Source organism: Girardinichthys multiradiatus, chromosome 10 (genome assembly GCF_021462225.1).
Source record: "Girardinichthys multiradiatus isolate DD_20200921_A chromosome 10, DD_fGirMul_XY1, whole genome shotgun sequence".
Classification (NCBI taxonomy): domain Eukaryota; kingdom Metazoa; phylum Chordata; class Actinopteri; order Cyprinodontiformes; family Goodeidae; genus Girardinichthys; species Girardinichthys multiradiatus.
In genome coordinates, this window is record NC_061803.1 from 21,574,609 (window position 1) to 21,588,126 (window position 13,518).

At 39.1% G+C, this 13,518-nt stretch overlaps 1 protein-coding gene across 2 annotated transcripts in view; it reads right to left on the minus strand.

The window, feature by feature from the left end:
* The window catches only part of skap1 (src kinase associated phosphoprotein 1), a 51,371-nt gene extending 50,396 nt beyond the window's left edge, over positions 1–975 (minus strand). For both annotated transcript variants that reach the window (XM_047376441.1, XM_047376440.1), the window contains exon 1: positions 739–975. In XM_047376441.1, the coding sequence (XP_047232397.1) occupies positions 739–778 (40 nt within the window). In that variant the 5' untranslated portion in view covers positions 779–975. The remainder of the gene's footprint in view (positions 1–738) is intronic.
* Between the last annotated feature and the right edge of the window lie 12,543 nt (positions 976–13,518).

The window sequence follows — 13,518 nt, forward strand, 5'->3', positions numbered from 1 at the left end:
CATGTTAAATAAAAATGAAAGAAAATATTTTTGCCAGTTGATGTGTGTTTGGATGATGGAGGTAGTTGACCTCCTGCTCTTTTAGTTGGGGACCCCTGCTTTAGATCAAAGCATATTCATGTCTTAGAATGCCCCAGTCAGATCTAAATACAATTCAAAATCTGTCGCTTGATGTTTTATGTTGCTTAAGTAGACGAGAAAATTGGAACATAGTAAAAGGAAGATTAATATTTTCTTCCTCTGTTGTACTAAAATCAGCTACAAACCTGAAAGTATTATCACAAACACACAAGACTCTTTATGATAATAAACACAAAACTGGTTGGTCCACATTACTTATCTGATTAAATTTTTTTAAGCCTTCCACCGTATGTTACACAGATAAGCTGGCATATGCAAATGTTCTCCCAGTGGGGTGTGCTTGGTGGCTTGGTGCTACATGCAAATAGGGTAAATACTGCCTTAATGGAAACCGTTTACTGTGTATGATGGCTGAATAAGGTGGTAAAATATAAAATAAAACTTTGGTTGATCTAGAATTGGCTTCTGATAAGGAAAATGCTTCTGTTAAAGCTAGAAGGTTTGCTCCCAAATTCTTTTAACTCATAAATTTAACACTGTTTTGTTGAGATAGTTCTACCTTGTCATGCTACACTCTTCAACAGTCTTCAACAGTAAGATTTAAATAGAAACAAAGTTGGTAACAAAATATGTTTTAGCATGAAATTAAGACATTACCATCCAAAAGTCTCCGGATCTCGTTTGGGATTGTACCCATCCCTGGTTTTGCCCAGCACGATATACACCAGTTAACTCAAACTCCTTTTCTGGCTTTAAATCCTTGATGCTTTTACCCCAAAAAGTAGGCTAACTTCATCTAACCTCTGACATTCTACTACAGCTCCCTGACAGGAACAACAGCCTGGTACCGGCAGGCAAACTCAACACATCAACTGGCACAGCAGCTAACCACCAGTGTTCTCTTGCACTGAAACCTGACTTCCGTGCATGCATCTAGATTTGCAAATGGGGTGGAGCTGGTGCACAGATGACAACTTCCTTTGCAATCTGGTTCCCCTGTAGTGATGTATGATGGTTTGATTCACAGTGAGAACAAACTTCTACGTTGCAGCGCTGCAAAATTAAGCCTGATGTTCATGACTGCTTAAAAACAGCTCAAAAGCCCAGCGAACTCCCTATGAAAAACATGTAAGTCTGTTTAGGCTTCAGGGAAATCAGACTAAATAACTCAAAATGTTAATGTGTCTTTTAAAGACTAAATGCTCAAACCACTGCCGGTTCTGGGGAATTGCAGTGAAGTCCAAACTTGGAGATGTGATTCAAATTTCAACAACAAAAAAAAGAAATCCTCTTTAGTATTTAAACCTCTTGAACATTTACCTATATTGTGAAATTACAGCCACAAACTGGCATATGTCTATTGGGATTTTAAATGACAGACTGACTCAAAGTAGAGCATTCCTTTCGTAGTTTGCAACAAGCCATGTAATGACACAGCAAACGTTTTAGCCAATGTGCAAAACATTATGTGATGAAAAAATAACACCCTAAACACACCATGGTCACTGTGAAAAATGGTATGTAGGGAAGATTTTCTTGAGCAGACATAAGTAGGCTGGTCAGAGTTGATTTTTTGTGGCACTAATGGCCTTTATTTTTCAGACAATAAGCTGACAGGAATCGGGGTGGACAGAGGAGGAATACATGCAGCAAAGGTCGCCTGGGCCAGGAGTCGAACCCACGACGGCGGCATTGAGAACTGTAGTCTCTGAATATGGGTTGCGTGTTTTAACCCCTGCGTCACCGCCACGCTATGCCAACCCCATGCCACCGCCATGCCTCTAGATTTACTCTTTAATGGTTGAAATAATTAAGCTCATGTAGAAGGGTGGAGATATTGTGCTACAGTAAAGAAAGAAGCGTCCAGAAAATGTGTGTTAACAGTAATGGATATTGTTCAGTTTTTAGCAGGTATATCAAATTTAAATGTTTTCCTGATAATCTGCAGCCCTAGTTAGAATGGCCTAGTCAAAGTCGTGAATGTGAATTTAATTAAGAATTAATGGCAGAATTTTAAATTTCATTTTCACACACACTCAAGAATCATTATTGTCATTATGGACCCATAATCAAATTTTTGTTGAGACACTCGGTTCAGAATGCACATGTATAGAACACAGATAAAATTAAAAACACAGAGTAAGAGATAAAAAACACACAGATAAAAATTATAGGGCACGTCAGGAGGAAAATTATGAAAATATGTACATGGAGATGTAGCATGATGTTTTTTACATAGAATGCAGCATGATTTATTTACATTAAGTGCAGCTCGTGCTAGAGCAGCCTTTGATTGGTCATGACTATTAGGTGTCTGCAGGGGACGATTGCCTTCACAGGTCTGGGAAAGAAACTGTTTTTAAGTCTGTTTGTTCTGAATTTAATGCAGCTGTACCACCTTCCTGATGGCAGTGGGACAAATAGCTCATAGCCCGAGTGAGTGGGATCTGTGGCAATGCCTCTGGCCTTCTTCTGGACTCGTGTAACATAAACCGAGACCAGGTCTGGCAGACGGTATCACACCAGGAGAACTTCGCAATCCTGTTTGTGTTGTGAATGTCCGAGCAGTCGTGTGTGAAGAGGGTGAAGAGAGCAGGGCTGAGAACAGAGCCCTGTGGTGTGCCGATGTTAAGGATCAGTGAGGCAGATGTGAGATTCCCTATCCTCACTATCCGGGGCCTGTTGGTGAGGAAGTTGCTGATCTAGGACCAGAGTGGTGCAGATAAACCATGGTTGTGGAGCTTCAGGGCCAGCATGTCTGGAAGGACGGTGTTGAAGACTGAGCTGAAGTCCACAAAAAGCATCCTAACATAGGTGTCAGGATGTTGCAGATGAGTCAGGGCTGAGTGGAGTGCCAGCAAGACAGCATCCTCCGTATAGCAATTCTCCCTGTAGGCGAACTGCAGACTGTCCATGCTAGCAGGTATGGCATCCTTGATGTGCTCCAGGAGGATCCTATTGAAGCACTACATGATGACTGGGGTCAGAGCAACAGGGAAGTAATCATTGAGACAGGTGATGTTTTGTTTTTTTGGGCACAGGCACAATGATGGAGGACTTCAGGCAGGCAGGGACAATGGAAAGCTGCAGGGAGAGGTTGAAGAAGTCCAGAAAAACACCAGCAAGTTGGACAGCACATGATTTTTGGGTCTGACCTGACACCATGACTGGACCTGACGCCTTGTTGATGTTTACTTTCCTTAATGTGAAGCTCACTTCATGCAGCTGAAGGAGGACAGGCTGATGCTTCAGCTCTGACGGTGGATCATTTTCAGACTTCCTGCTGCTTGGAAGGTCGAAGCGTGCAAAGAAGCTGTTTAGAGTGTCAGGCAGAGCTGGATCATGGCTGAGCTGTTGTTCATCGTTCTTATTGTCCATGATGCCTCTCCACAAAATGGTGGGTTGTTGTCATGGAAGTGCTCCTCAATTTGCTGCTTGTACCTGTGCTTTGCTTGGTGGATGCTGAATCCAAACTGACTGAGCTTGAGGTGTTTTAGAAAAAAGAATTGGGAAAAAGACTTCATCCATAGAATAAATTAGTAGAGACCTACCATAAAAGACTTGCAGCTGTAATTGCAGAAAAAGGTGGTTCTACAAAGTATTAAATCAGGGGCTAAATTTACATACACACCACACTTTTCAGATTATTATTTGTGAAAAGAAGCTGAAAACAAAGTTCAGGCTGCTGCTTCTATCATTTAATGATAATGTACAATGGATAAAAATAAATATCCTGATACATTCGAGTATTTGTGTAAAAGGATTGTATGAAAACAGTTTAACAAGCATTTATTGACTGAATTATGATCCTCTAAGATCGCTTTATTTTTTTACTTTGCCAATACCCCTAAATGTTCCCAAAAGGGAAGTGTAGATGATAATATTTTGTCTCGTGCTCCCATTTCTTCTTTTAGCATTGTGCATTTCTACCTAGAACCTTCTTTGATCCATTAGTGCAAAAAAGCTAATTTGTGTTGGTTTTCAACTGGCTTAAGATTTTGATCAGGAGTGTATTTCAAACGTTGATTTCTGCTAATTTTTGTCAAGAATGTCCAAAGTGCTGTTGTTGTAAATGTTATAAATTTTATAAAAGTGAAAGATTTTATAAAATTTTTATAACATGCTGCAAGTACAGTTTTTTGCAAGAGAAAGTATTTATCTTTTATGGACCCAGCTTTCTATACTAATTTTAATTTAATCATAAATAGGGCCACAAACATTCATTAAGTTGGGATCCGGCATTTATTAAACCTGACTAAATACAGGAGGTGTTTTCAAAGAGATGTTGACCCACAAAGTGCCTCAATCAATACTGAGTGAACATTCTGTACAGGGCATGGACTTACTTTTCAGTGGGCCAACATTTTTGTATTAAAAATCATTTTTAATTGCTCATTGTTATCAGATTGTTCTGAGAGGCTGGATTTTAGGTTTTCATTGGCTGTAAGCTGTTAAGCCTTGAAATATAGCACTCTTAGTGTAATCTATAAAATACGTGTTTATCACTTTTTGAACTGATTGACTGACATAAATTAAATGTTCAAATGTATTTTAATTTGTTAAAATTCACATGATGATGATGGAATCTCTATATAAATATACAGTCATGGCCTCAATGGGGTTTTTTCCCTATCCTATCCTCTTACTGACCTTTTCCTCATTACATCCTACTAATATATTAAGATGCATTGATATTCTTCAATTACATTGAACTTGTCTTCATTGACAATTAGCAGCCACGTTTTGAATCAGTGATGTTTTTTGTAATTTTGTTAAAGTCACACCCAGTGGCGCTAACAAGCTGAGAACGTCTCGAACAATCATCAACAGTTAGAAAATAAAATGTAACTTGGTTTTAATATAGTCACTTTTGTCCATAATAGTCCATCACACCTTCCAGACTGTATGTTAACATTAATGTTAATATTAGCTTAATTAATTAACTCACCGTCAACGATTGGGTCGAAATTATTAACAGGATTAAGAAATCAAATATTTTAATGTCTGTGAGAAAATACCTCAGGTTATCCTTTTGTTTATGTGCAAGCAGCTAAGTAATAATCGTTAAAGTATTGTCTTCAAATAGTTTTTAAATATATTAATTTTGCATTGCCTGGAGATAAACATATTTTAAAGATTATTCTATTTGAGTCACTGACAATCAGCACCAACAAAAAATTACGGATGTTTTACAAGTTTGGAGGTCACCTGTAATTTATGCAAGGTATATATTTAGTTTTGCAAAGTTAAATTTGTTCAATGAATTCCTAAAACTAAACATGCAACATGCCTTTGGTTTTAAAATGTTGAGAGATACTTAAAGAGTTAAAAAAAACATCATTAACATTTTATCAAATAAAGCATTTTATAGTCTTTTACTAGGCTCAAATTACTTGAATAATTAAAAACAAAGTTAGATAACATGCTTGAATACATTAAATTACTTGTTTAAAAAACACTATTACTGCATAGATTAAGTAGAATTATGGAATATGGTGCTGTCTCATGTTTAAATATGAGAAATAAATATCAGGAGGATGTTTACATGTTTGCAGGCTGCCTTAATAAATCCAAGATTTGTGATGCAGTTGTTATAAATTTTAGACAGTTAAAGGTTATCTTACAAGAAAACACCAGATCCTTTCAGAGTGGATTTAATTATAGCTGACTCCTACTGTTTAAAATTTTTATTTCCTCATGTCCAGCACAAATAAAACTAACAGGGATGTTTCAGAAGACACATAAATGTAGCGCCACTGAAGTGGTCCCTCACTGCATTTGACAGGGCATGGATTAATAGTTCAGATTACTACTGGAGGGTGACCAATAATGGATTGAACCAGACTGGGTTTTTAAACACACAATTGACCATTGCAGAGGAGGCAGTGGTGGTGGAAGCAGTCCATACAAGCAGTACTGGTGGCGCTATTGTTTATTGATCATGTTTTACTGAAACACGGGAAAGAAAGCAATCAAGTAAATACGTCTCAATCCTACATTGCTGACATTGGCAGCATATATCAATCACTGCTGGATGCATGTTGTAGAAAAAAGAACATTTTAAATGATTCAGTGCTTTGCAACAGTGGTCATTGTCCTTGAGCCTGTTCAGATTTTTTGACATTACCTCAAACTTTAATTTGGATTTTATGTGACAGACGACGTAGCCTGTAATTGTGAAGTGAAAATAAAAATTATTTAGCCCAATTTTTATTTTAGAAATGAATATCTAAATGTGTGCCATGCATCTGTATTCAGCTCCTCTGTGCCAAAACATGGTAGAACCACTTTTACAGCTGCAAATCTTTTCCGGCATATCTTCGCCTTTGCAGGGTCTTGGTCTGTCTGGAATTCCTTTATCTTTCCTTCGGCAATGGCTTTCTTCTGCCTTAAAGGCCAGATTTGTGGAGTGCTGGTTTTGATTCTCTTACCTGTTCTGTGAATCTCTGTAGCTCTTCCAGAGCTTGGCAGCTTCCTTGATTCATCCTCCTTTTGCCTGGCCTGTGAGTTGGTGGACGTCCATGTCCTGCTATTTTTGCAGTTATGTTATACTATTTCCATATTCCATTGATGGATTAAGCAGAGCTTTGTGTTATGTTCAAAGCTTGGGGTGATGTTTTATAAACTAAACCTTGCTTTAAACGTCTCCACAACGTTCTCCCTAACCTGTCTGCTGTCTCCCTGATCTGTCACTAATGTTCTTTAACAAACCTCTAAAGCCTTCACAGAACTGTTGTATTTATGTTGAAATTAACACATAGTGGGACTTTTTTGCTAATTAGCTGACATCTGAAGGCAGCCAGTTGCACTTGTTTTATTTAGCAGTATCAGTATCAATAATGCTGAATACAAATGAATGCCTTACTTTTTTTTATTTTTGTCTGTGAATCATTTTGAAACCCATTTAACATTTTCCTTCCTTTTCACAATTGTGTGCTCCTTAGTTTTGGTCTAGCAGATGAAACCCCAATAAAATATATAGAAGCTTGTGGTTGTAATATGACAAAATCTGGAATTGTTCAAGGGTTATGAGTTGTTTTGCAAGTCACTGTAAATTTATCACACTAACTAAATTAAAGAGTTTGTTCACCTAGATCATTTGCGGAAAAACAAAAACACCAGAGCATTTATCAAGAATGTAGCATTCAATTTTTCAGAATTAAGTAAAAAGAACGTTCTATTTGACCTTTTTTGAAATTGTTCTCATGTTGAAAACTGTTTCATGAAGGCCCCCTTCCTTGTCACTTCCCAACAGGAAGCCATGGGGTCAGGGTGAGTTTGAATCCCATGTCAGGATTGCCCCCACGCTGACCTGCGCTTGACTGGCCTCCCAGCAAAAAGCCCCTGTGAAGGTAAGAGGAACTGGGGTCCCCTCCCCTGGAAAAGAGGTTCCCTCCCCTTGACAGCTCCACAGAGCCCCAGCCACCTGCCTGCTGGGCCGGCCCCCACATATGAAAAGGGAAGCTCTTTGTAATCCAACAGGGATTACACCACCCAACAATACACCAGTGAAAGAGCGACAAAAGCCCTGTATCAAACGCTGCTGAGGGGGAGCAAGGCTATGATCTCCCACTACTACCAACATCTCCCTGAGAGGCTTCCCCCCCCCCGAATGCCTCTGTGTCCTCCTTCTGGCCTCTTCATCTCTTGGATCTGGCCTTTTATCAGCGCATTCCTTTTCATTTGCATTGCGGCGTGGGGAGGGACGGCAGGTCTCTCTGATCTGATAGCGCCAGGAGAGAGAGAGAGAGAGAGACAGGAGGATCCTCGGGGCATGATATGTGCATCCTGTCCTGCAAACACACACAGACACGCACGCACAAACATACAAAGACACCACACTGCATTCTCCAGATAGGCAGGGACCTCTCTGCAATCTAGAGGGACAAACAAAGCACTCATGCCTGTCTTTAAACCTCTGTTGGTCTTTATTTTAAAGAAGAAATTGCAAAGGCAAGCAAGTTTGACCTGTGGAAAGCTTCAAAATTCCTAAGCGTTAACCCTAAATGTGACTCAAATTTAGACATTTATTTAAATGGGTCTGTTGTCAATGTTTGCATTGCTCAAGGGAATAAAAAGAGGCAGTTAACTATTTGAATTTTCCTCTGAATCACTGTGCTCCCAGCTCCTACTAATAAGCTGAATTTGGGAAGCCATTTTTACATTGGATTTTTTTAAGGAGTTACAAGGGAAGGGGGTCTGAATACAAATGTCCACCACACCTTTTATTTGCTAAAATAAAATTTTTATCCATATATCCTTTTCCTTCCACTTCACATTTATGCTCTACTTATGTCTATTACAAAAAATCCTAATAACACACATAGACGCTTGTGTTTATAACATGACAGGTATCTGCAGCATTTTTTTAAAGGATAAAAAGTCTTGAATTAAATCATTTACACTATTAGGAGTATAAATGTCTCAAAAAAGTTCGAGCAGTGTGAACACTTTGCAGGTTTAAAGTGTGAAAATCTTCAAAAATCCTAATTGTTAAACCTTAAATGTTTCCTTAGTTTACACATTTTAATGTTTCTGTTGTAAATGTTTGGGTTGCCAACCCACCCATAGCTAGACTCTCTTTACTAATTAGCTGGCTTCCGAAAGAAGTTGGTCACACTAGATTTTAATTAGGTATATCAGAGTAAATGGGATGAGTACCTTTGTAAACGATGTATCATTTGTCTTCCATTTCACAGTTATATGTGTTACTTTGTGTTAGTCTAGCACATAAAATCCATGTGAAATACTTAGATGTTTGTGTTTACAATGTGACAAAATGAGAAAACGTTTCACTGGTGTGGATACTGTCTAAAAATACCCAAAGGTTAACCCTAAATGCGACTTTAATTTACTCATTTTTACAAAATGTGTTTGTTGTAAATGTTTGCCTTACTCAAGGGGAAAAAAGGGGCAGTTTACTTTTTGGATTTCCTCTGAATCATTGTGTTCCTGACCCGCCTATTGCTCAAACATATGTCTGGGGGGGGACAAAAAAAGATCCCCAAGATGATAGATTGAGAACACAAAAATCTGAACCTTCAGACTGCCTCACACTGACTGACTTGGATTGTTGCCATGGCTCAGATCAATGTTAGCCCTGAAAGCATTGAATGGAAAATCATTGGGATTGTATTATGTTAGAATATATGAGCCATTTCAAAATATTAATTCAGCATTATTTGAGGTGTCTGTTAAGGATGGCAGTTAGAGCCCGCACTCCTTTGACGTGACTGAGCGATTACACATATCTATTACAGGTGATGTATGAATGTGTTATAGAGGGACCTATTATTCACGACCAAGACATTGTCCCTGGAGGGAGGTAAGAAGGGAGACTCTACGAATTACCCCCTCAGAACAACTGGTCGGTTGTAATCCGAGAACAGAGGAAAAAGGGAAGCGCAGTACGATTGTATTGGTGGAAACTGTGAAAACTTGTCTACATTTTGCATGTGAGCCTGCTGTCGCTCGCCCTGTCCAGTTAATTGGAATACAAAGCAGAGCAGGGTCGATGAGAGAGCGGCGGTGGTGAAGATGAAGAGGAGGAGGAGGAGGTGTAGCTGCTGTCTGTCTCCAGCAACCTTCACTGCTCGCTGGAAATTGACTGTGGAAGCAGCAAGCGAGACCGACACACTGTCACTGGTAAAATGAACTGTCACCTTGCATTTCTCAACCTACTGGCAGCATCGAATTGGCCGCTTTGAACCATGCGACATGACACTGATTGAGTTCTGGTTTTCCTCTCTTGGGCTCTAAAGGAAGCAGGCCACTTTAATACCAATGTGCAGGCTCTCCATGCAAAGTATCTGTTCAAAATGCTTACTGGTGCTCTCTTCTTCCTCACTGCCCCTCAGCATTTAATTGTGCGGCTTCGTTACTCTGCTTCTCAGCAAGTCTTTATTTTTATTTATTTTGTTTTTTTAAGCAGTGTGCAGTCATAGAAGCCTGACAGGGACACAGAGGAGGAAAACCATTAGGGGTAGCTATTTGGATCCTGGAGGCAATCCCAGGGAGTATTAAGACGTTAACCCTGGCCAAGTCACTTGTCTCTCTCAGTTACCATGCTGATGGAGTGGAGCACGGATCCAGTCGCAAGGGGAGATCCAGAAGATAGGAGCTTTGGATCAGCTGCTGCTTCCAGGTCCAGTCGAGCTTGACTAGGATGGGGGATGGTTGTTAGTAGCCTCCCAAGCTGGCCTATAGGGAGGCTCAGTGCCAAAACAAAGGAAAAAGAAAGTGTGCCATTCCTACCCAGACTGAATTCAGACTCACCAATAACTGTGAAATCATCAAAGCAGTGTATTTATTTATTGTAAACACTTAGAAAATGAAAATAAACAATGATATTTTTTATATCTTATGAATTTGAATTCAGCCAAATCAGAGTTAAAACTCTCATCTTGGTTGGATTTAGGCCTGAACTTTGACTGGGCCTTATTGGCACATGAACATACTTCGATTCCATTGCATCTGACTGAATCTTTGGGGTTGTTGATCTGCTGGAAGGTGAACCTCCGCCCCAGTCTCTAGTCTTTTCTATCCAATTTTCCAGTCCAGGATTGGCCTGTTTTTTGCTCTATCCATCTTCCCATCAACTCTGACCAGTCTCATTGTCCGTGCTGAAGAAACGTATCCCGACAGGCATATTTTGCCACTACCATGTTTTTACCTTAGAGATATGTTTAGGTTGTTGTGCAGTTTTACACCCCAAAAATCCATTGAAACTGTAATGTGACAAAATATGAGTATGAGTACGAATACATTTGCAAGACTGTAAAAGATGTTCCCAAGTAATGTCTGCTCCTTGAGTAATTTCTACCGAATCTGGAGGATGGTCATGCTTTATGTTACAAATCAGTGGGTAGGAGACATACATATCTAAGCTTCTAAATTTGTAAATCACAGAAAAATTTCTAGAAGAAATGTCAACTTTTAATTAAAGCAAGTAACAGGTTTCATAAATACAGAAAGCTCTTTATTTCTTAAATACTGAGGTTTAATCAGATGTCTTTGCCCAACCAACAGCCTTGAAAACAAAGACATTAAATTTATTCTCTTAGCTGACAAAGAAATGGATTACATATTGAGATCGAAGACATTTTAAAAGCTTTAAAGATTAGCTTTTTTAAACATGACTTAAATGATTCTTTCATTTGAATTGATGCCAGTTTTTATCCAGGGATCAATTATTATTGCTGTCTCTTATTCCTGATCTAGCTAAATTAACTAAATATTTTAGGATGGTTATCAACCAAACATTATGAAATGTCCACATGACTTTTTCCCATTTTATTTTAGAAGAAAAAATGGTTTTGATCTAGAAAGCCCGCATTTAATACCTGCCAATAAAAATCACCTCTGTGTGGCATCTCTTAGATGATCAACACCCCCGTTATTCCTCGAATACTGGATCCAGTTTCCTTTGAAGCCTTGGGAAACCTGCAGAGTGACATGTGACAGAGGAACTGGTAGAAAACCAAGGAAGTGAGCCTGGCAATAGACTTGTAAAAGAGCCTGCAACAACTGCAAGCAGCATGGGGTACAAACTGGACCAGGCTGACCTAAAAGTGTAGAGGAGGGGGGAGTTGATAAAAATGTGCAGGATTCCTATAGATAGCTACTTGTTTTTATTATTGCCCTGTTCATTCAGGTTCCATTTGTGCCCGTACATGGGTTATTTCTCGTTTCTCGTACTGTCCTGCACTCTTCTCCATGTCCTACACTCTCCATCAGAAGGCAAGGAGGCCAGCGCTGATTGGAAGGTGAAAAACATCCTCCTCCTCTCTCCCTGCCGAACATCTGTCTCCTCTGTGTTGGCTACAATACCGAATCTGACACCTCCAGATGGAGAGCCTGCTGGGAGCGCTGAGGTACTACCTCCAGAGATGGCAGGGATAACACCCCTAGAAAGAAGTCACACACTTGTTTTCTGCACCGATCCCTTTTTTTTGTCATTGTTTGTTCTGTCACTGCTCACCATATCCATTGTCACCCAACCCCCACCCCTGCCTTCAACCTTTGTGACTCAGCTTTTGGCCTTGTTAAGAAATGCATCATGCATACATTAAATGTCCGAGCCCTTCTCCTAATTTACTATAATGGTTCATATGGTATTTCAACTGTAAATTCTATTCAAGGAACTGTATTAATTTTTAATACAGTTGTGAAAGAACTGCAGGCTCACGCAGATGTATTTCAAAGGATTGCTGATTTCCATTTCCTAAATGCATGTTTTCCAGACACCTTAAAGAGATTAAAGTTCACACAATTCTGATTATGGCCAAAAAAAAAAAGCTCCTGTACAGCTTTTTTAGTCTGAATATTAGACACAATACCTGTAAAAATGTGAAGCGTAAAAGCCTGAGAGTTTGCTCCGCCAGAGCCACTCTGCTGTCTTGACAGATTGATTCTGCATTCATTTGTGCCTGAACTCTGTGTGAACCACAGCGTTGGAGAAGAAGGGCATCAACAGGCCAGTGCTGTTGGGGCAGAAACTATGTGTGCAAACCCATCACCCAGAACAAATATTGAAACTGTGCCCCCCTTTACCATGACAGGAAACAAGGTGGTCGGGTTCTGGAAGCCACAATAGCCACTGTTTCTGTAAAATGTGACTTTTTAAAAATAAAATTTTATATAAATCAGGTGAAATAGAAATAAATCTATGTTAACAAGTGTTGTCGTTAAATTTAGGTGACGAATCAAGAGTAAGACCTGGCTTCCTGGAGTTTGTTGTCATGTTTAGAGCCCCTGGAGGTATTTGGAGGTGAAAAGGTCACTCAGAACCACCCCGTGTGTTGTAAAAGATTCCTCTTGTCACATTATGCAAGCTGACATTGTTAAAGCCGAATAAATTCTGGGTTTCTTTGATAATAATTTTTTTCTTCTCTCCAAGGACTCTTAATACATAAAAGAGAAAATGTCCCACTCTTTAATAGAGGCAGAATCCAACAGAAAATGAAGCTACTACGAGACAATCCTGCTTCTATGTATATGTCCCTAACCTTTAAATTATATTTATTAAACTCCAAAAAGTACATGATGTTGGCTAATGCTTTTATTGTCTGAAAATTGTAGGACGCCTGGTTTTGACGCATTTAATAAATAAGGTGAAAAATCAGATTATGTTAGGATTTGACCTGTGATCACAGATCAGAGCCGATCAAGGAAAAATCACCATATCTCTGCCCCACTGATTGATGCATCTCTAGCCAAAATCTATGTTGTCAAAAAAAAAGTCTAAATTAGGCTAAACATAAATATATAGTCAGCTTTCACAAACATGATAACTGCAATGTTTTTTTAATATTTCATTGTCTTTATTAAACTAAATCATCTGAACAAGTGTTGGAAAATACCCTGTAAATAAATAGTGCAAAAAATGACACTGAAAATTCAGTGCTCCAACAAAAAACACAGCAAGGCCTCATAATG